Raw genomic sequence first — 21,825 nt, 5'->3', positions numbered from 1 at the left:
TGGTCTCCTCTACATTGGGGAGACCAAGCGCAGACTGGGTGACCGCTTTGCGGAACATCTCCGCTCAGTCCGCAAGCAGGACCCTGAGCTTCCGGTTGCTTGCCATTTCAACACTCCCCCCTGCTCTCATGCTGACATCTCTGTCCTGGGATTGCTGCAGTGTTCCAGTGAACATCAACGCAAGCTCGAGGAACAGCATCTCATCTACCGATTAGGCACACTACAGCCTGCCGGACTGAACATTGAGTTCAATAATTTCAGAGCATGACAGCCCCCCACTTTACTTTCATTTTTAGTTATTTTTTCTTTTTTTTTTGCATTCCTTTTTACATTTTTTACAATCTTTTTTTGCATTTATTTCATTTCATCTTAGTTTGTTCAGTTTGCTTACCCACTTTTTTTCAGGTTGTTTTTCTTCAGGTTTGCACTTGCTGATGTTCAATATTCAGTATATTCACACCTAATCTGTACTAATGCTTTGTCTTTCAACACACCATTAACATATTGTTTGCCTTTGCTCCGTGACCTTTTGGTCAGCTATGTGGCCTGGTCCAATCTGCACCTTCTCCTTTGTTATCTCTTGCCCAACCCCCACCTCACTTGTTCATAATCTGTGACTTTTCTAATATTTGTCAGTTCCGAAGAAGGGTCACTGACCCGAAACGTTAACTCTGCTTCTCTTTCCACAGATGCTGCCAGACCTGCTGAGTGAATCCAGCATTTCTTGTTTTTGCTCCATTTCTCTAATCTCTCCACATAACTGAAGTCCTTCATCCCTATGTAATTCTGATAAATCTCTTCAAGTACAATTTTTAAATACAATTACACCCTGGAACTACTAGCGAACCCAAATTGATAACAGTACCCAATTGAGAGGTTTCATAGCAGCCAAATATCTATTACTTCGCAGCTGCTATTGTTATAAAGTAGTGTACTCTGATAGTGTGAGCAACAGCACAGGAGATCCATTAGGCTTATATTAATTACAAGCAGCCAAGGCACAGTGTGAGTTACACTGCCTGCCTGTGCTGCATGATGCCAGCAATTGTGCAGTAGCCTTGAGGGTGTTGATAGTGAGACTGTCTGGAAAAGGTGATTTTGGGAGAAGAGTGCTACAGTCAGTGTGGAAATAACATGTTAAATTTTACTCAAGCAGGAATACCATTTTGTGCATTTGTGCTGTTCGAAAAGGAAGGACGAATTCATAATTTTTTCTTTCAGCATGCAGGCGGTTTTATTTATTTTATTTAGAGATACAGCACTGAAACAGGCCCTTCGGCCCACCGAGTCTGTGCCGACCATCAACCACCCATTTATACTAATCCTGCATTAATCCCATATTCCTACCACATCCCCACCTTTCCTCAATTCCCCTACCACCTACCTATACTAGGGGCAATTTATAATGGCCAATTTACCTATCAACCTGCAAGTCTTTGGCTGTGGGAGGAAAGTGGAGCACCCGGCGAAAACTCACACGGTCACAGGGAGAACTTGCAAACTCCGCACAGGCAGTACCCAGAATTGAACCCGGGTTGCTGGAGCTGTGAGGCTGCGATGCTAACCACTGCACCACTGTGCTGCCCATTGACTAATTGGTACAGTCCATACAGATGGTTGCTTTGATCATGGACACTGCAACTTTATTTTCTGGGAGCTGGATTCTGTCCACCGGCTGGGGAAAGTACGCATAGGCCAGCAATGGAAAAATTGTATTTCTGGCCTGTATGGTAGACTAAACCAGAGAATTGCACGGCTGAGGCCATGTTTAGATTGCTGCTGCCAACCAAAGTGCGGATACAGACAGTTTTTTCAACTGGTTCTTTGTGTTGCTGATAGTCTTGCAAGGTGAATGTTAGTCAGCTCTGAAGCAGTTCTTGTGATATTTTTGAGGTCTTTTTCGCTAGATATTATCTCAAATTTGTCACCACCGGCGACTATTATAAGTGAGATGAGCCAAATACTGCGGATGCTGAAAATTTGAAGTAAAAACAGAAAATGCCAGAAATACTCAGGTCTAGCAGCATCAGTGAAGAGAGAAACAGTTAATGTTTCAGGTCAGTGATCTTTGATAAAAACAGATGAAAGGTTAGTGACCTGAAACGTTAACTCTGTTTCTCTCTCCACTGTTGTGACCCCTATGATCCAGAGTTCCTCGTTTCTTGCCAATGTCTAGGAAAATGATAGAATAACCTGACAATTGTAAACTGCTACACTGTGCACTGGTACTGGAATGTATCACAGGACACCGTATGAATATTCCGGTGTGTCTCAATGGCGGATTAGGCAAATACTCATCAATCAACAAATGACTCTGACAATATTTTATATAAATAATCAGTATGTGGGGAGATAGCGGCATAGTGGTAATGTCACTGAACTGGTAATCCAGAGGCCCAGGTGAATGCCTAGGGACATGGGTTCAAATCCCACTATGGCAACTGTTGGAATTTAAAATTCAATTAATAAAAATCTGGAATTGAAAATTAGTCTTGGTAATGGTGCCATGAGACTATAATCGATTATGGAAATCTGTCTTTACCCAGTTTGGCCTATGTGATTCCAGACCCACAGCAATATGGTTGACTCTTAATTGCTCTCTGAAATGGCCTAGCAAGCTACTCAGTTATCAAGGGCAATTAGGGATGGGCAACAAATACTTGCCAGTGATGCCCACATGTCATGAAAAAAAAAAGTATACTGTTTAACATAATATATAGATAGATAATCTCCCTACACTCCTCAGCATGAAACGACATAAATGCAACTTGCTTCCTCTATAAAAATGGACCATTAAACAAAAGAGCCTCTTTATCCTGCTCCCCTCTGATTAGGCTGGTATAGACTTTAAAAATGCATGACCTTGCAGCTATTTGCTGCAAGCGAAATAACTCGACTCTTCCGATCGACTGTAGGTAGCTCGTGGGCTGTCAGCATAATTTTGTAACGGTGTATTCTCTTCCTGCCTGGCTGTCGGTCATAGACAACTGCAGCTAATCAAGGGTCCTGTGTTCTGTGATCATCGGTATATTCGAAACGAGAAGGGTGGAACTTCAGGTGAAATTCATGTGGCATGAGTGAGTCTGATGATCAGAATGATCTGTTTAGCTTTGCTAATGACTCTTTTTCAGAGATGCCCAGTGAAACAACAACTCCTATTGATATATTTAATGTATTAAAACATCCCAAGGCGCTTCACAAGAACATCATAAAACATGCAAAGGGGGAATTCCAGAGATTATATAGGGAGGGGCGAGGCCATGGAAGGGTTTAAAAACCAGGATGAGAATTTTAAAATTGAGTTGCTTAACTGGGAGCCAGTGTAGATCAGTGAACATGGGTGATGGGTGAATGGGACTTGATGCATGGGCAGTAGAGTTTTGGATTAAGGTAGAGTGTGGGAGACCAGCTAGGAGCACGTTGCAATAGTCAGTCCCAAGGTAGCAAAGGCATGGGTGAGGGTTTTGGTAGCCGATGAGCTGAGGCAGGGGCAGAGTCAGTTGATGTCAACAAAATGAAATAGGCAATGTTAATGGTGCGGATATGGTCTGAAGTTCATCTTGGGGTCAGTTAGGATGTCAAGATTGCAAACAGTCTGGTTCTGCGTCACAGTTGCTAGGGAGATGGAATGGAGTCTGTGGCATTAACTTAAGACAATGGCTTTGTTATTCCCAATATTTAATCATAGGAAATTTCTGCTCATCCAGTACTGGATGTCAGTTAAACAGTCTGAAAACAGGAGAGAAAGACGAGTTCAGGGCTCGGGCATTGGAGATCTTTAGAGGAATTTTGGCCCGGTGGTCTAGTGGAAGGGAAGGAAGCGGCAGAGGCAGCTGATTGTATCATCTTGGATGACTTTGTCACTAAGAAGGGTCGGCAATCCACTTTTAAAATTTTAGTCAAAAACGCAGTGCTGTTACTCAAGTGCCAATAATGAAAATCAAGACAGACACGTCAACATTTTAAGGGTTCTTATTTTCTCAAGTACAATGCTAATAAAGTTTTTTAAAAAATGAAACAAGCCAATTAATTACCACCAAAATAGGTTTCATCGATCAAGGCTGGGTGCTGCATGAGTCCTTAATGAGCCAAATGTGGCTGCAGGGCCACAGATTGCAAGACCCCTGCACTAAGACGATGACTTCCTCGCATTATTGGAGGTGAGTGGAGGAGATGGGGAGAGGGTTTGAAGATGGTTCACAGAGAAGAGAAAGTTGGGGGGGGTGGGGTGGGTAGTCTTTGCATTCCAGAATGGTCCTGGAATAGAGAGCAATTTGTGCAAATGGCAGGTCCTGAGTGCTTTGTGATCCAGGCAGATTTGGCAGTGAATGGTGTTGTGGAAGTGCTTTTTTTCCTCTGTTTAAGAAAAAACTAAGGGGGCAGGGGAGCGGTGTGATTCTGTGTACCTTTAAGACTGAAAGAAGTTTTAGTATTCTCTGAGAACAGTGTGCGCGAGCTATAAGCCTGTTCCGAAGCAACAGCGAGAGGTGGTCACATGTTGTATATTGTAACAGTTTGACGGTGTAAAGACTGGTTTGATCTGGTAGACCAGCGAAGCGTGCTGTCTTTGAAGGAAGGATTTGTGTGTGTCAGCAGAAAATCTACATTGGCCTGCAGGTTGTGTATCGTCTGGGAACATAGGAGCAGGAGTAGGCCATTCAGCCCATCAAGTCTGCCCAGCCATTCAATGCGATCGTGGCTGATCATCCATTTCAATACCTTTTTTCCACACTATCCTTATATCCCCTTATGTCATTGGTATTTAGAAATCTGTCAATCTCTGCTTTAAATATACTCAATGACTGAGCTTACACAGCCCTCTGAGGTAGAGAATTCCAAAGATTCACAACCCTCTGAGTAAAGAAATTTCTTCTCATCTCTGTCCTAAGTGACTTCCCCCTTATTTTGAAATTGTATCCCCTGGTTCTAGACTTCCAAACCAGGGGAAACATCTTGGCTGCATCTACCCTGCTGTTTCCTTTAAGTATTTTGTAGGTTTCAATGAGATCACCTCTCATTTTTTGAAACTCGAGAGAATACAGGCCGAATTTCCCTAATATCTCTTCATAGGACAGTCCTGCCATCCTGGGAACAGGTCTGGTGAACCTTTGTTCCCTCTATGGCAATAATATCCTTCCTAAGGTAAAGGGACCAAAACTGCACACACTACTCCAGGTGTGGTCTAACCGAGCTTCTGTATACTTGAAGCAAGACTTCACTACTCCTGTAGTCGAATCCTCTTGTGATAAAGGCTAACATACCATTAGCCTTCTTGCTTGCTGCACCTGCATGTTAACTTTCTGTGACTTGACAAGGATACCCAGATCCGTTTGTACATCTACAGTTTCCATTTAAGAAATACTGCGCACATCTGTTCCTCCTACCAAAGTAGATAACCTCAAATCTTTCCACATTATATTCCATCTGCCATGTTCTTGCCCATTCACTTAGCCGGTTCAAATCCCCTTGAAGCTGCTTTGCATCTTCCTCGCAAGACACATTCCCGCCTAGTTTTGTGTCATCTGCGAACTTGGGAATATTACCTTTGGTCCCCACATCCAAATCATTGATGTGTTGTGAACAGCTGGGGCCTGAGCACTGATCCCTGCGGTAACCCCACTATTCACAGCTTGCCAATGTGAGAATGACCTGTTGATTCCTACTGTCTGCTTTCTGCCTGTTAACCAATCCTGAATCCATGCCAGTATATTACCTTCTATCCCATGTGCTTTAATTTTGCTAACCAGCCTCCTGTGGGGGACGTTATCAAAAGCCTTCTGAAAATGCAAGTATACCACGTCCACTGACTCCCCTTTATCAATTCTGTTAGTAACATCCTCACAAGACTCCCAACAGGTCCATCAGACATTATTTCCCATTCATAAATCCATCTTGACTATGCCCAATCAGATCATTATTATCCAAGTGTCCATTTATTACATTCTTTAGAATATATTCTAGCAATTTCCCAATGACTGATGTAAGGCTAACAGATCTGTAATTCCCTGTTTGTTTTTTCCTCCTTTCTTGAATAGTGGGGTGACATTTGCTACCTTCTAATCTGCAGAAACGCTCTAGAATCTATAGAATTTTGAAAGATGATCAATGCATCCACCATCTCCATAGCTACCTCTTTCAACACTATGATGTGGAATATGAGACCCCGTTAATTTCAGCAATACAACCTTACTAATACTAATTTCCTTCAATTCCTTATTCTCCCTAATCCCTTGGATCTCTAATTCTGGGAGATTTCTTGTATTGTCCTCAGTGAAGACAGACACAAAGTAATCATTTAGCTTCTCTGCCATTTCTTTATTCCCTTTTATAAATTCTCCTGACTCTGCTTGGAATGGACCCACGTTTGTCTTAGCCAGATGTTTCCTTTTTACGTACCTATAGAAGCTTTTACAGCCTTAAGAGGAAAAGGCCCCTGGAAAGGAATCTTTGCATTGTTTGAAGTAGCATATTTTTTTTTTTACTCCCGTCTCTAAGAAATCTCTCAGGAGTGACTTTCTGTTGTCTCTCGTTTCTGGGAGTTCTGGAAACTCCGTGAAGTTTCTACTGATAAACTGCTTATTCAAAATTTAAATAGACCTGTTATAGTCCTTGTTGAAAGAGCTGTGTGACGCCTACTGTAGCCAAAGTACCTTGAACACCGATCCATTACAGATTGTTCATCAAACTCGCCTGGAGACTTCGAGTGGCATCTGACTGTTTGTTTGACTCTGGGACTGGGAATGTAACTTACCAAGACTTGCAACCCGACATGACACAACCAATTCTTCCGGCAATCAGGAGTGTCAATCAAGTAATCTACCTTACCCACTCTTTTGATCACTTTATACAGACCACTGAATCGTGCTGAAATGTTCACCCTGTAACGTTAACAATACCAACACTTCATTCCCTGGTTGAAAATTGCACGTCTTTGCATTCTTGTCTGCCCATTTTTTCATATTGGCTTTGGATGCTTTAAGGTGTTCCTGAGCCACACCGCAAGCTTTCATAAGCCTTTCCTGGAACACAGATACATAGTCTAATATCAAAGATTCATTCCTTTGTTCTAAGAATCTATCTTTGATGAGTTTTAGAGGACCTCTTACTTCATGTCCGTAAACCAATTTGAAAGGACTAAAACCTGCAGACTCGTTCGGTGAATCTCTGGTGGCAAATAAAAGAAAGTCTAGCCCTTTATCCCAGTCATGCGGATATTAGTGACAGTATGTTCGAATCACTGTTTTGAGAGTTTGTTGGTACCTCTCTAAAACTCCGAGTCTGTGGGTGATAGGCTGAAGATTTTAACTGTCTGATACCCCAATTGCCCATGACTTCTTGAAATATCTTAAGACATGAAATTAGAACCTTGATTCGATTGAATGTCAAGTGGTAATCCATATCTCACAGAATTAGGTTAACTTTTCTACTATTTTAGCAGTAATTGTACTCAAAGGAATGGCCTCTGGAAATCGAGTAGCCATATCCATGATAGTATGTATTGATGCCCCGCTTTTGTTTTTGGCAAGGGTCCTACACAGTCTACCAATGCTCTACTAAATGGCTCCTCAATCACTGGTATGGGAACTAGTGCTGCCGGTTTTATGGTTGGTTGCAGTTTTCCCACCATTTGGCATGTCCTACAAAATTGCCTCACATTCTTTGTAAGGCCTGGCCAGTAATGTTGATTTAGTCTTCCGAATCCCCCTATGTCCTGCAACAGGAATGTCATGCGCTAACTTTACTAATTTCTGGCAATATTTAAGTGGTACCACTATCCGTTCAACAACTGATCAGTCTTTGTCCGCAGGTCTATGAGATGGTCACCATTTCCTCCTCAAAACCTTCAACATAATAGCCTTCTGGGCCTCCTTCCGCCTCAGCTTTTGCCAGAGCCGACTGCGCTAGTCCATATAACTCTGGATCAGCTTGCTGTGCTGCAATTATAGAAGAGTTCTTAAACATCTCATTTGGATTATATAAATCTCCAAATAAGGTTTCAGATACTCAGCTGTTTGTGGTGCCAATTTTACCTCTGACAATGGATCCTGTTTGATCATTGCTCAGGTTACTACACACACAGGAAACATTCCTGAAACTTGTTCCTGCAATTGTTGTTTCTTTAACTTCACTTGGTTTCTCTAATTATAGGAGGAACTGATGCTTTTGATCTGGAAAAATCATTTCCTAGCCGTTGATCAATTCCCTCTACAGGCAAACAATGGACAACTCAGGGCGGCACAGTGGTTAGCACCGCAGCCTCACAGCTCCAGCGACCCGGGTTCGGTTCTGGGTACTGCCTGTGCGGAGTTCGCAAGTTCTCCCTGTGACTGCGTGGGTTTCTGCCGGGTGCTCCGGTTTCCTCCCACAGCCAAAGACTTGCAGGTTGATAGGTAAATTGGCCATTGTAAATTGTTCCTAGTGTAGGTAGGTGGTAGGAGAATTGAGGGAAGGTGGGGATGTGGTAGGGAATATGGGATTAATGTAGGATTAGTATAAATGGGTGATTGATGGTCAGCACAGACTCGGTGGGCCGAAGGGCCTGTTTCAGTGCTGCATCTCTATGACTCTGTCAATGTTAAAGCAGTATTATCGCAGGGAGGAGGTTAAGCCAGTACAGGTATGTCAAATAATGGGGACTGTTGAAAGGGAAGGGATAGTGAGGATGAGGCAGAAGGAGTCCTAGACAATTTTCAGATTGAACCTCCGACTATCCGGTTAGTGAATACAGAATGGCTAAGAAAACTGGACAGTATGCTTTTGTACTTGGATGCAAAACAACGTGAAGACCTAATCAGGCTTTTCACATTTAAAAGTTAGTAGGAATAAGCCAGAATGTACAACTTCAGCCACATATGATGTGGATACAGAGGAATCTATTCCTTTAAAACACCATCCTTACCACTTAAGATCAGACAAACAGGCCCAAGTAAAAGCAGAAATCCAATACATGCTGGAAAACAACTTAATTGAACCTAGTCAAAGCAGCTGGAGTTCACCAATAGTCTTAGCGCCTAAACCTGATGGTTCAACCTGACTTTGCATAGACTATAGAAAAGTCAATGCAGTGACAAAGGCAGACTCCTACCCAATTCCTCGCTTAGATTGTCTCAAATTTAACCTTAAGTTACATGAATAATGATGGTACAAAGAAAAATTCTGTTAATTACCAGTAGAGTGAATGCTTGAATGTGAAAATATGTTTGAGTGTTTTTTCATTTTTTGTTTTGCATTATAATGAAACGCATTTTAAGAAATGGGGGGTCTGTGTGCCTTTAAGACTGAAATAAGTTTTGGTATTCTCTGGGAACAGTGTGTCTGAGCTACAAGCCTGTTCCTAAGCAACAACAAGAGATGTGGTCACATGTTGTATTGTATCAGTTTGACTGTGTGTAAAGACTGGCTAGAACTGGTTTGATCTGGCAGACCAATGAAGTGTGCTCTCCTTCAAGGAAGGACTTGTGTGTCTCAGTAGAAAATCTACATTGGCCTACAGGCTGTGTATCACCTAAACAGGAAATGACCCCTGGAAAGGAATCTGCATTGTTGGAGGTAGCAACTTTCTTTTTTAGAGTCATAGAGTTATACAGCACAGAAACAGGCCCATCGTGTTTGTGCCAGCCATCAAGCACCTAACTATTCTCGTCCCATTTTCCAGCACTTGGCCCGTAGCCTTGTATGCTATAGCATTTCAAGTGCTCATCCAGATACTTCTTAAATGTTGCGAGGGTTCCTGCCTCTACCACCCCTTCAGGCAGTGCATTCCAGATTCCAGCCACCCTCTGAGTGAAAATTTGTTTCCTCAAATCCCCTCTCAACCTCCTGCCTCTTACCTTAAATCTATGCCCCCTGGTTAGTGACCCCTCTGCTAAGGGAAAAAGTCTCTTCCTATCTAACCTGTCAATGCCCTATTACTCCCATCTCTAAGAAATCTCTGCCTCAGGAGTGACTTTGTGTTGTGTCTTGTTTCTGGGAGTTCTGGAAACTTAGTAAAGTTTCTACTAATAGACTACTGATTCAAAATTTAAATAGACCTGTTATGGTCTTTGTTGAAAGATGTGTGGTGCCTACTGCAGCCAAAGTACCTTGATCACCTATCCATTACAGACTGTTCGTCAAACTCGCCTGGAGACTTCAAGTGACATCTGACTGTTTGACTCTGGGACACCTCACCGAACCGGGAATGTAACTTACCAAGGCTTGCAACCCAGTTGTTTTCATTTCTAAGAAACAGCTCTAATTTATAACATGGTTTTAGAACTGGTGAACCGTTGGTGTTGAATGTATATGTATGCATGAGGGTTAGAGGAATAAGAAGTTATAAAGTATTTTCAGACATAAATCTATCTCAGTATTGTTTAAGATTTAGCTTATTAATAAATAGTTAACTTGTTTAAAGATACCTGGTTTTGTGCATTTTTATTCTGGGGGTTAATAAAGTGGTAAATTTGACTAACTTTCCGTTAGGTGGGAATCTTTAATAATATGCTGTGACCCATGGACTAATGGGACTGAATTGACAGTGCATTATTCCCGCCTCGGTCATAATGATGATTAAACCAGTTCCAGAAACGCCTGCTTTGGTATTGCATGGTTGTGGCATTTGCATGGCTGGGTTGCATCCAATGCCACTTAATGTTGGAGGTATTGTGTAGTATAAATGAGCATTAAAGTATGAAGTATCCAAATGTCGCAAAAATCATGGGTCTGTAGGTTTCAACTTAATTTCTGACAGATCTTGGTCTTCCGCTTTTATAATCTCCAAAGAACCTTGCACTCTGATTTAATCTCTTGTACATCATAATGTTAACATGCAATTCATATGACACATGGTTCTTATTGTATTGTCTCCCATTGCTGCAGAGTCTGTTCCGCAAAGTTCTGATTAGATTTTTCCAACAGCTGAGGAAGGTCTGTACAAGCTAGCAACATGAAATTCAAGAGCAGCTCTGCAGATAGCGAGCTTGCTGTTTCCATGAAGTGATAAATTAGACACAACTTACAATTTATCAGTCAACAGCCTCTTCTCCTTTAAAGTGCTCCTTAAAACCTAACTCTTTTGATGAAGCTTTTGATCACTCTCTTAATGTTTCCTCCTTTGACTTGGTGTTAATCTTTGCACCTTGATATTCTTTACTACATTGAAGGCACTCTGTAAATGGAATTTGTTTGTTCTATCTGATTGCAGCCAGAACAACTTTCTCCCCTGGCACCATGACCTTTGGAGTCCCCCAAGAATCTATCCTTGTTTCTTCCCCACTGCTTCCTAATCTACATGCTGCGACTTGGTGTTATTGTCCATGGATATGGGGCCATCTTCCATATATATATACATCTGATACCTAGCTCTACCTTTCTACCACCCTTCCATTGTTTCCAGGAAGGAAACAGGTCACAGCGTTCAGTCTTGGATTAGGTGCAGTTTTCTCCAGCTAAGCATTGGGAAGATGGCAGCTATCTCTCCAGCCCACTGCAAATTCTGTATACTTGTCAAAAAAATCCATCTATGTCCCCAGCTGTTGTCCTGCTATGCTTGGTATCCCGGCATCCTTTTCTATCCCACGCTGTCTGCTTGCCCATCACTTGACTCCTGGGCTCCCTTTACTTCAATGTTTAAAAATCCTCATCTCTATACTTAAATTCCTTCATGTTCTTAACCCTTCTTTTCTGTGTAACCTTCTCCAGTCCTACATCCCGCTCCAGGACTCTGCATTCCTTTGAGTCTGGCTTCTTGTGAATCCTCCCTGCTTCACTTTTGGTCAGTTATTTCAACCGCCTAGGTCCTCGGCCATTAAATTCCCTTCTTCAACCTTTCCGCTGTATAGCCTCCCTTTCTCTCTCGTCTTTTAAGACCCTCCTTAAAACCCACCTTTTGATTGTGCTTTTGTGAAGCACCGTAGGATGTTGTTCTGTATGTATCTAAATGCAAGGTACTTTTTGATGTCACTGCAAGTTTGATCAAGTTACATTGAGTTTCTCAGTAATGTGATTTAGAAGCAGTAGTGCTCCCAGTGGCAAGCTTTAGGTTGTAAAAAAAAAACTACTTATAGCTTATTCATTTTGTGGAATTTTGCTAAGCAACCAGCTTTTGAAATGTTTTTATAAATTTATTATTACACAAGGTATTTGACCCAGAGCTTAATGCAAATTATTTCCTAGGACACCTTGTACAATAGGATACACTCCAAACGATTATTGCTTGTCACAATTATATGGATGTGGTACTCCAATTGTAACTGCCCAAACCATGTTACATGGAATGCTGTACTTTTGCCAGAGCTTCTAGTATCTAATATATTAACAGTGTTGTATAGATCACGTTCCAGGAAAATGTTATTTCAGTAGCAAATGTCCAGAAAAACTGATTCTTCTGCACAATACTAACAAAAAATTGGCATTTTACAGATCATGTTATTTTATAACTCTTGTATTGCAGAAATGTATTGTTTCATATTTGTTACTTAGGTTTGGGCTGACAATTGACAGATAACATTTCTGACACATAATGACCATCCCTAATAAAAGGCCCAAGCACTTCCCTAATCTTTAATGGCTCCACCATTACTGAATCCCTCACCATCAATGTCTTGGGTAGAACAGAAGTTCAACTACACCAGCCTTATCAGAATGAAGGCAGAAAGAGCAGAACAGAGACTAGCTCACTTCCTGACCCCCGCCGCTGAAGCTTCTGCACCATTTAAGCAAAAGGAGGGGTGTGATGATATATTTACCATTTACCTAGATGGGTGCAACTGGAAAAACACCAACTGGAATTTTACACCACTGGCCACAGGAGTGGGCTGGTGGCAGGGGAGGGGGATTTTCATAAAATTGAATGGGAGGCAGGGGGCGATCATTGCCGACGTCTTCCCACCTCTGGCCAATCAAGGCCCTTAACTGGCCAATTAACAGTCCCCACAGCCAAATCATTGATATAGATTGTGAATAGCAGGGGCACAAGCACTGATCCTGGTGGTATCCCACTGTCTCAGCCTGCCAACCTGAGAATGACCCATTTATTCCTATTCTCTGTTTTCTGTTCATTAACCAATTCTCAATCCATGCATCAGCTGATTAAACAGTAATTATATCTTTCTGGTGAGTGAGATAAAGGCAAAAAAAAACTTAAATATATAGTGCCTTTCACAACATCAAGATGTCCCAAAGCATTTTGAAACCAGTTAGATATTTTGAAGAGTACTCTGTTGTATAGCGAAACAGTTATATTCAGTTAGGTGGAAACTTGCCAACGTCTTGCAGGGCCATTGAAACTGTACGTCTCCTGTTAATTCAGTCATTTTTGTATTCAGCAAGTCAAAATTATCCAGTAGTTTAAATTAAGCAATTTTAATGGAACAGATCAGTAGAACATCACCACACACAAAATGGCAAAACATTTAAACAACTAATGTAGCTGGTTGAAACTTGAGCACTGTACCAACATGTACAATGCAAAGTTAAGTCATTTCTCAATACTCTTAATTGTGTGTTGCTCACCTACAGATTGCACACTCAAAACAACTTATTTATATAGTGCATTTAACATAAAACATTATAATCCCAAAGTGCTTCTCAGCATTATAAAACAAAATATGACATCGAGCCACATAAGGGGATATTAGGTCAGATGAGGTAGGTTTTAAGGAGTGACTTAAAAGGAGGAAAGTGAGGTAACAAGGCGGAAAGGCGTAGAGAAGGAATTCCGGAGCTTAGGGTTAGTTAGGTAAATGAAAGCACAGCAACCAATGGGGGAGTGATTAAAATCACGTGTGCTCAAGAGGCCAGCATTAGATGAGCACAGATATCTTGAAAAGTTGTGGGGCTGGAGGGGATTACAGAGATAGGGAGGGATTTGAAAACAAGGATGAGAATTTTAAAATCAAGATGTTGCTTGACCAGGAACCAGTGAAGATCAGCGAGCATGGGTGATAGCTGAATAGGATGCTGGCAGCAGAGTTTTGGATGAGCTCAAATTTATGGAGGTTTGAATGTGGGAGACTAGCCAGGAGAGCATTGGAGTCGTCAAGTCTAGAGGTAAAAAAAGACATGAAGGTGGGTTTCAGTGACAGATGAGCTAAAGAGTGGGCAATGTTATGGAAGTCTTGATGGCACAAATATGTGGTTGGAATCTCATCTTGGGGTCAAGCATGACACAACAGTTGCCAGGGAGCAAGATGAAATCGAAAGTTAGGGAAAGGAGTTTGTTGATTCTACTTGGCACAGAGAGAAAAACAATTGGGATAACAACTGTAGTGATTCCTCTGTCTGCTCACTAGACCCAGTCATTTGTGCCTCTTTCTCACTGCCATTCTTGTTAGCAGTAACTGTATCAACAATTTTTGTGTTGGTCAAAAATCAGGAGTAAATTAATGAGGACAATGAGGGAAATAAAGTTGCAGGGCTGGGGGGATGGAGCTGGGAATGGGACTGATTAGATTGTAAACAGAGAGCCGGTATGGACTTGATGAACTGAATGGCCTCCTCCTGTGCTGTTGTGACTCTGACTACTTTATTTCCCCACTCAGAGAGATGGTGTAAGTTTGATGAAGCCTGACCTGTCTTCTCAGCTTTCTCTTGCTTCAGAACTTGCCTCAATTACCTAAAAATATGAGGTATATATATATTCTCACGCAGTAGTAAGTTGAATCAAGAGTACTTAATGTTAATTGGTGCATTAAACTGTTTTGAGTCCAACATAAATTTTGAGGTTCTCAATCCTTTTAATTGAATGCACTCTGAAAAAGCACATTCCTTGGCATTCATAGATCCCTATCTCACTGGGATGACTTCGGAATTTGAGTGAACTCGACTTAGCCAAGAGCTAAAGGAAAGCTGAGAGGTATCTCTAGAAGAGAGTGGACTAGGAATTCTGAAGAAGGGACTGATGGATTCACCACATAGGGATTAAAGATGGACTGACTTGTATTTCTTTAGCTCCTTGGCATGACTCTGAGAAAAACCTACAAATTTCACATTAGTTACTTATAAGTGAGTTTAGATGTTCTGTTGTCACAGAGACAGTGTTATGACTGAGGCGGGAGGAGTGCACTGTCCTTTCTAGTTCCGCTTCTCCACAGTCACAACATATTTTTTTAAACGTTTACCCAGTTACTGATGCAGTCAATCATATACTCTACTCTTTATCCCAGAATAAAATACACCAACCAGGTTTCTTTAATAAACAACAAAATTATCAGTTCATTAGAAAACAAGACTTTAATCAGTAATGAAGCATAGCATTAACACACAGATTGAAATATGAAAGTTCCCCTTTTTATATTCCCCACATCCAAACTCTCTGACACACTGAAAAATCTACAGAAATTCTCTCTGCAGAGGTCGGTTACAAAAGAAAGACAAAAATGAATACTTTGGCCCAATACCTGCTAATTCCTGAAGAGAAAAAAGAAGTCTGGAAAGATGTTGTCCCTTTTTGGCCTGGCGTCCCAAAGAAACATAAATGGCTGTCACTGGGATCTTTCTAGAGCAGTTCTTTTCAGGCGATGTTGAGGATCAGTTTGGCAGGCTTTCCAGGAGAAATGTGGCATCAGGAGTTTCTGGCAGGCTCTTCAGGAGAAATGCAGCATCAGTTTCTATTTCTTACACTTTACTCTCAAGAAATTCTCAGATGGAAGAGGGTGAGCTGATGGTGACTGCTCTCTTGGCTGGTTTTCTCCAACTGTCTTCAAAACCGTTCACACCCCAACACACTGTCCAAAATGAAACCAAAAACAGTATCTCGAGTCAAGCCTCCTGACCCCTATAAATCTTGACCTGTCATTTGTAAACATTTTCCCCAGGTCACCAAGGTTTCTGTTATTTATTGCTTAAAGCACATGACTTCCAGCAAGGCTCTTTTTAAATGTTCTTTCAACACTGTCAACAACAAAGCAAAGTCCAGCTATGAAATCTTCAGCCTTCCAATGAATCCATCTCCACAATTTAAATAAGTCCTCAAAAACATATACTGAACAAAAAATATAGAAGCACTTTTGTAACAACAGCAAATGAGACTTGGAAGAAGGTTAAGGAGTTAGTTACACATGAGGAATTCTTTTTGGCGCATGTTAGTTCATCCATTTTGAAAGGCTTCGTCCACAATTTCAGCATCTAGTTGTTCAATTCAAATAAGCCCAGAGCTTTTATCGCTACTTCATCCCAAAATCTATTCCATACTTTGGTCATTGGGTGAAGAAGAACTTCCTGATATTGGTTCTGAATTTACCTTTTGCTAGTTTGAATTTCTGTTGTCATTCCTCTCTTGTATGTAAAATAATCTGGATTTACCTTTTTCATTGTCAACTATCTTGTGTAACTCTGTCACATCATCTCTGAGATGCTGCCTTTATAGGCTGAAAACCCCAAGTTTCCCCAAACTTTTTTCATAACTGACTTTTAACACTAGGGATTAGCCTTGCAGCTCTTCTGAGACAGTGAGACAATCTTGTTGCACAGGACTTGTGCAATCTTCCGACTGAGAGGCAAGGGTACTACCAGCTAAACCAAGCTGACTATTTTTAAAAAAGTAAATTGTAACTAACTTGTCAACTCTGTTTTTATTTCAACAGTGAATTGAGAGAAAAGAAGAAAAAATGGCAGCAGAAACACAGACACTTAACTTTGGGCCTGAGTGGTGAGAAATCTCTTATTTGAGATCAGCTATCTTTTGGTTTCTGATTTTAAAAAAATAAATAAATGCTGAAAATATGACTGTTCACCTGGTGCATACTGGTCTCAATTTAAAGGGCAAATTGCTTTATTTTTGTGATGGAAAAATACTGCATTTCAACTGTAAAATGTTCAGCTGAAAAATTGGGTCTATGTATTCAGCATATAGTATGTAATTTGCTCAGATTGACAGTGTTGATGGAATTTGAGGGTTTAATATTTTGGGATTACCTGTCCTGCAGAGAGCATCTAAGTGGCTGGTTTTCAGCTGACCAGGACCTGGAGTCAAACCAAGTAGAAGAGTTTCTATTGTTTTAGAGGTGCAGAAACCAAATAACTTTGCAGGTTTTCAAGAAAGAGCAAAACCATGCCTAACTTCTATTAATCCCAATATACTGACTGGGTCCATACTTTCTTCACATCATGCTTTTTTTTCTTCAGCCAAGAAAATAGAATGGCCTAGGGTGCCATGTTTTGTTTACTTTGAAGAGAATTGACTTTCACAAATCTTCAAAATGTTTAACTTGTGTTGTAATGCATGGGACCTTATTAGCATTGTATTAGCTTGCCAGTATAACTGATCAGTCGGTATGAACGTTACCAGATAATGCGACTGAGTTACAACAGATTAATCTGTTTTGTAACTTTTTGATGCTAGAGATAATCTTGAATGGGCAGGAGTTCGATGTCACTGGCTGGTAGTTTAAATTGACCTATCGTCATATAGCTCAATAATAATTGGTGATACCCTTCCAATCTTTTTCTACCCTGCCCTTAATTCTGTGCTTTCATCATCATATGCCATGAATGTTCTCTAAGTTATTAAGGCTACAGAAAGATTTTTTGGGACATGTCTTTTTTTATATCCTAGTTAATTGAGTTCATTTTACAAAACCAGGAAAGCTTGGCCTTGAATATTTGCATAAGCAGCATTAACTGAGCATTCATGTCACTATATAACAAGTCCAGTGTAATAATGGTACAGTGTGACTTCAGAAATCAATACTCATTAAAAAGCCTTTTAAGTACTTTGTCCCAAAAAGGGATACAGTGTTGACTGTTGGAATGCAGCTTAGAAGGTAATTTGCAACTTAGCAAAAACATGATGTAGGATTTTATAACGCACCTTATGGTGAAAAGAAGTGTGTTAAGCCAGGGACTCGTGCAGCTCCAAAATAGTCAAACAGCTATAAAGCTACAAAAAGCAATGGCTTATGTTATATCAGTTGTATAACAGAAACAAGCTAGCTGTTAATACACAGTGAGTGCAGAAGAGATGCCAAGAATGTTGCATTAGTTGGGTTTAGTTCCTGTCATGGCCAATTGCACTTCTGTAAACTGCACGTGGGCTAAACTCAGATGTTCTAGTTCCTAGTGTGCATAATGGTCAGTTTTAGCAGTGTTGTGCCTTGCCAGTGTGTGACTCACTTTCTATGCAATGGCTGATTTCCATTGCTCCCAGTTATGCAAAGAATGCAGTTGTAATTTTTTTGTTCAAATTCTAAATGTTGATAGAAAAACTTACGAACATACCAATTAGCAGCAGAAGTAGGCCATTTGGCCCCTTGAACCTGCTCTGACATTCAATAAGATCATGGCTGATCTGTTTGTTTCGAATTCCACACTCCATCTACCCCCGATAATCCTTGATTCCCTGGCCTAACAACAATCTATCTACCTCCGCCTTAAAAATATTCAAAGATCCCGCCTCCACCGCCGTCTGAGGCAGAGTTCTAAAGTTGCACAACCTCAGAAAAAAAATTCTCCTCATCTCTGTCCTAAAAGGGCAACCCCTAATTTTAAAATAGTGCCCTCTAGTTCTGGACTCGCCCACAAGAGGAAACATCCTCTCCACATCCACCTTATCTAGACCGTTCAGGATTTTGTTTACTTCAATCAAGTCTCCCCTCACTCTTCTAAACTCAAGTGCAAACAAGCCCAGTCTGTCCAACCTTTCCTCATAAGACAACCTTCTCATTCCAGGTATCAATCTAGTAACTCTCCTCTGAACTGCCTCCAACGCATTTTACATCCTTCCTTAAATAAGAGACCAAAGCTGCACACAGTATTCAAAATGTGGTCTCACCAATGCCCTGTATAACTGAAGCATAACATCCTTACTTTTATTTTCAATTCCTCTTGTAATAAAGGATGGCATTCTATTAGCCTTCTTTATTTCCTGCTGTACCTGCATACTAACCTTTTGAGACTCCTGCACTAGAACACCTAATTCCCTCTGCACCTCGGAATTCTGCAGTCGTTCTCTGTTTAAGTAATACTCTCATTATTCTTGCCAAAGTGAACAACTTCACATTTTCTCACATTATACTCCATCTGCCAGATTTTTGCCCACTCACTCAACCTTTCTAATTTGGTCTGCAAGCTCCTTATGTCCTCTTCACAACAAACTTTCCTACCTATCTTTTGTGTCATCTGCAAATTTAGCTACAATGCCATCACTCCCCTCATCTAAGTTGTTGATATAGATTGTAAAAAGTTCAGACCCTTGCCGGACTCCCCTCGTCACATCCTGCCAATCAGGAAAGGACCAATTTATGCATACTCTGTTTTCAGCCAGCCAGCCAATCTTCTATCCACGCTGATATGATACCATGAGCTCCTACTTTGCGCAATAACCGTTTATGTGGCACCTTGTCAGATGCCTTCTGCAAATCCAAGTACAGTATGTCAACGGGCTCCTCTTTATCCACAGCACACGTCACTCTTTCAAAGAACTCCTAACAAATTGGTTAAACATGATTTCCCTTTCACAAAACCATGCTGACTATTCCCGATTACCTTGAGTTTTTCTAAGTGCCCAGCTGCAACCTCCTTAATCGATTCTAACACCTTCCCCATGACAGACATCACGCTAACTGGCCTATACCTGTTTTCTGCCTCTTTCCCCCCCCCCCCCCCCCCCACTTCTTGAATAGCGGGGTTATATTTGCTACTTTCCAGTCTGATGGAATCTTACTGGAATCTAGCAAATTTTGAAAAATTAACACCAATGCGTCTACTACCTCATTAGCCACCTCTTTTAAGACCCTAGGATGAAGTCCATCAGGACCCGGGGAAATATTTCATACTTGCCCACTTGAATAGGCTACAAAAAGGATTTCAATTGGCAGAGAACTTGCTGCTGACCTCAAGCCTCAGAGATCCAGTGATCTCTGGTGAGAAATTTAACTCGCCGTGCAATTGATTCTTCATTTGGGATTCCCAATGTGGATCTGCAATGATGTCATCAGGCTGTCCAAACAGCCAATCGCAGTAAATAATTCTCACAGGTACCCAACCAGGGAATGAAAAGCACTTTTTAAAACTGGTGCAAAATAAAGATTGAGACATACACATGGGACAAAGCTGAAATATGATTTCTTTAAAAAAGAATTATTAAAATTAACTTTAAAAAATCTAGTAATTAATCATAATGGAGACATTTAACAACTCCACAAATAGAAAACTATTTTTTCAGGGTCAGATCTGTTTAGCAATAGCTATTACTCAGCTTGCCATTAAAAGCCCTGTTCCACTGGATTGAACAAGGTTTCAAATAGTGATGAGAGTAGAAAAGGGAAGTTCCCACCATATCAACTGATTTCACTTATTTTCTGATTCTGGTGGAGGGCACATCGTAACCTGTGGTGGAGCAGTGAGTGATAGACAACTACTGCAGGATTTCTACATTAATCTGCCCACGAGCTAGATCTAGATTTTGCAATCTGTTTCAGAGGGGTAATGGCAATGAATGCTGACAGTTTGCTCTCAAAAACCATGCCAAATTTGAACCTATGTATTTTTCGTTGCCATTGTGGTTTGATGAGCTGCAATTCAGAAGTCATTGATAAAAGCCTTCACAGCCACTGAACCCCTTCCACAAAGGCATGCATACGATATAAATCTATTCCAGAAGACAGATAATTTGCCAATTTGAGCTTAATTAAAATTGGAATGAAAAGGTACAATACAGAAATATTATAATTTGAAATGGGACAGATTCTCATTTCTGTTACAACCAGAGTTCCACTAGCTGGGAAATACCAGAAATAGATAACAGAACATTGTTAGGTAGTGAATAAACTTTGAGTTTATTGAGTGGTGAAACTAATTGTGTAAACCTTGAATTATTGGATATCTTTGGGCTGCAGTGATTTAATTTTAACTAAATCAGCATGTGCTGGTCTCTTCACTGGTGCTGTCATGTAATTTCACTCAGGCCTTTCATGATTGCTGGTTGAAATCGTTACAATATTGCATTGTACTCAAACCAAGGATGGTAATGAGTCTAAATTTGTTCTCCTTTCTTGCAGGCTTCGCGCATTGTCAAGCGGTGGGAGTATTACCTCCCCTCCCCTTTCGCCAGCATTGCCAAAGTATAAGTTAGCAGATTACCGCTATGGAAGGGAAGAAATGCTAGCACTTTATGTAAAGGACCTCAAGGTATGTTTTGGCAAGACTCAGTAAATTGCATGGTGACTGTTAGGAATTGATATTGAACAAACTCTTCTGATAGAATTCATTGGAAACATTTTCGATTCTTTTTGTGACTTGAGAATTTCGTGACTGCATTTAAGAGCCAGTCCACAAATATGAGTTGAGAAGTGACAATTCTATGGAACATCTTGAGCAAATTATCTTTAGGGAGATATGCTTACATTTTTGAATACATTTGCTTCCCTTCTGGCCTTCGGGATAGATGAGAATCGAGTAATTGACTTGGATATAAATAAGTCACCAGACCTTTTACTTTCAATTACAAGAAAATAAAGGAATTCTTAACCTTCTTGAGGGAAGTAAAGATTCTTGGCTAGTACAGTATTAGCTCAAATTTGTGCTGTAGGTAGAATAATTATTTACCTGGAACAAGGAAAACCTCAGTCTAAATCATGGCTGCAGCCTGAATTCTCTCTCCCTTCCGCATCCCATTTTAGCATAAATTTACATTGTGTTCTCTGAGCCAGTTGATCTCGTGAGTTGCTTAAAAAATCTTGGTAACATTCATGAACAATGGACTTGTTCACGAGTTGCATTCTTTCCATACTGCTAGTTAGCTGGTAGAAGCAAGCAGAAAAATGTTTAGTGTTCTAAACTTTGTATTCTGATAGTATTTCAAATGAAAGACACGTGTAGAATAATAACACTAAACCACTGCTAAAA

The 21,825-nt window shown here is 40.7% G+C and overlaps 1 protein-coding gene across 3 annotated transcripts in view; it reads left to right on the top strand.

Annotated features, from left to right (window-relative positions):
* gigyf2 (GRB10 interacting GYF protein 2) overlaps nucleotides 1-21,825 on the top strand; it is a 146,133-nt gene that overhangs the window by 2,850 nt on the left and 121,458 nt on the right. For all 3 annotated transcript variants that reach the window (XR_010975956.1, XM_068042064.1, XM_068042063.1), the window contains exons 2-3: nucleotides 16,566-16,630; nucleotides 20,979-21,108. Coding sequence is in view for 2 of the 3 variants with exons in the window: in XM_068042064.1 (XP_067898165.1) it covers nucleotides 16,590-16,630; nucleotides 20,979-21,108 (171 nt within the window). In the remaining variant the exon portion in view is untranslated. The remainder of the gene's footprint in view (nucleotides 1-16,565; nucleotides 16,631-20,978; nucleotides 21,109-21,825) is intronic.

The sequence above is a fragment of the Heterodontus francisci genome, chromosome 11 (assembly GCF_036365525.1).
Source record: "Heterodontus francisci isolate sHetFra1 chromosome 11, sHetFra1.hap1, whole genome shotgun sequence".
In the NCBI taxonomy this organism is placed as follows: domain Eukaryota; kingdom Metazoa; phylum Chordata; class Chondrichthyes; order Heterodontiformes; family Heterodontidae; genus Heterodontus; species Heterodontus francisci.
This window is presented reverse-complemented; position numbering and strand designations above follow the sequence as displayed.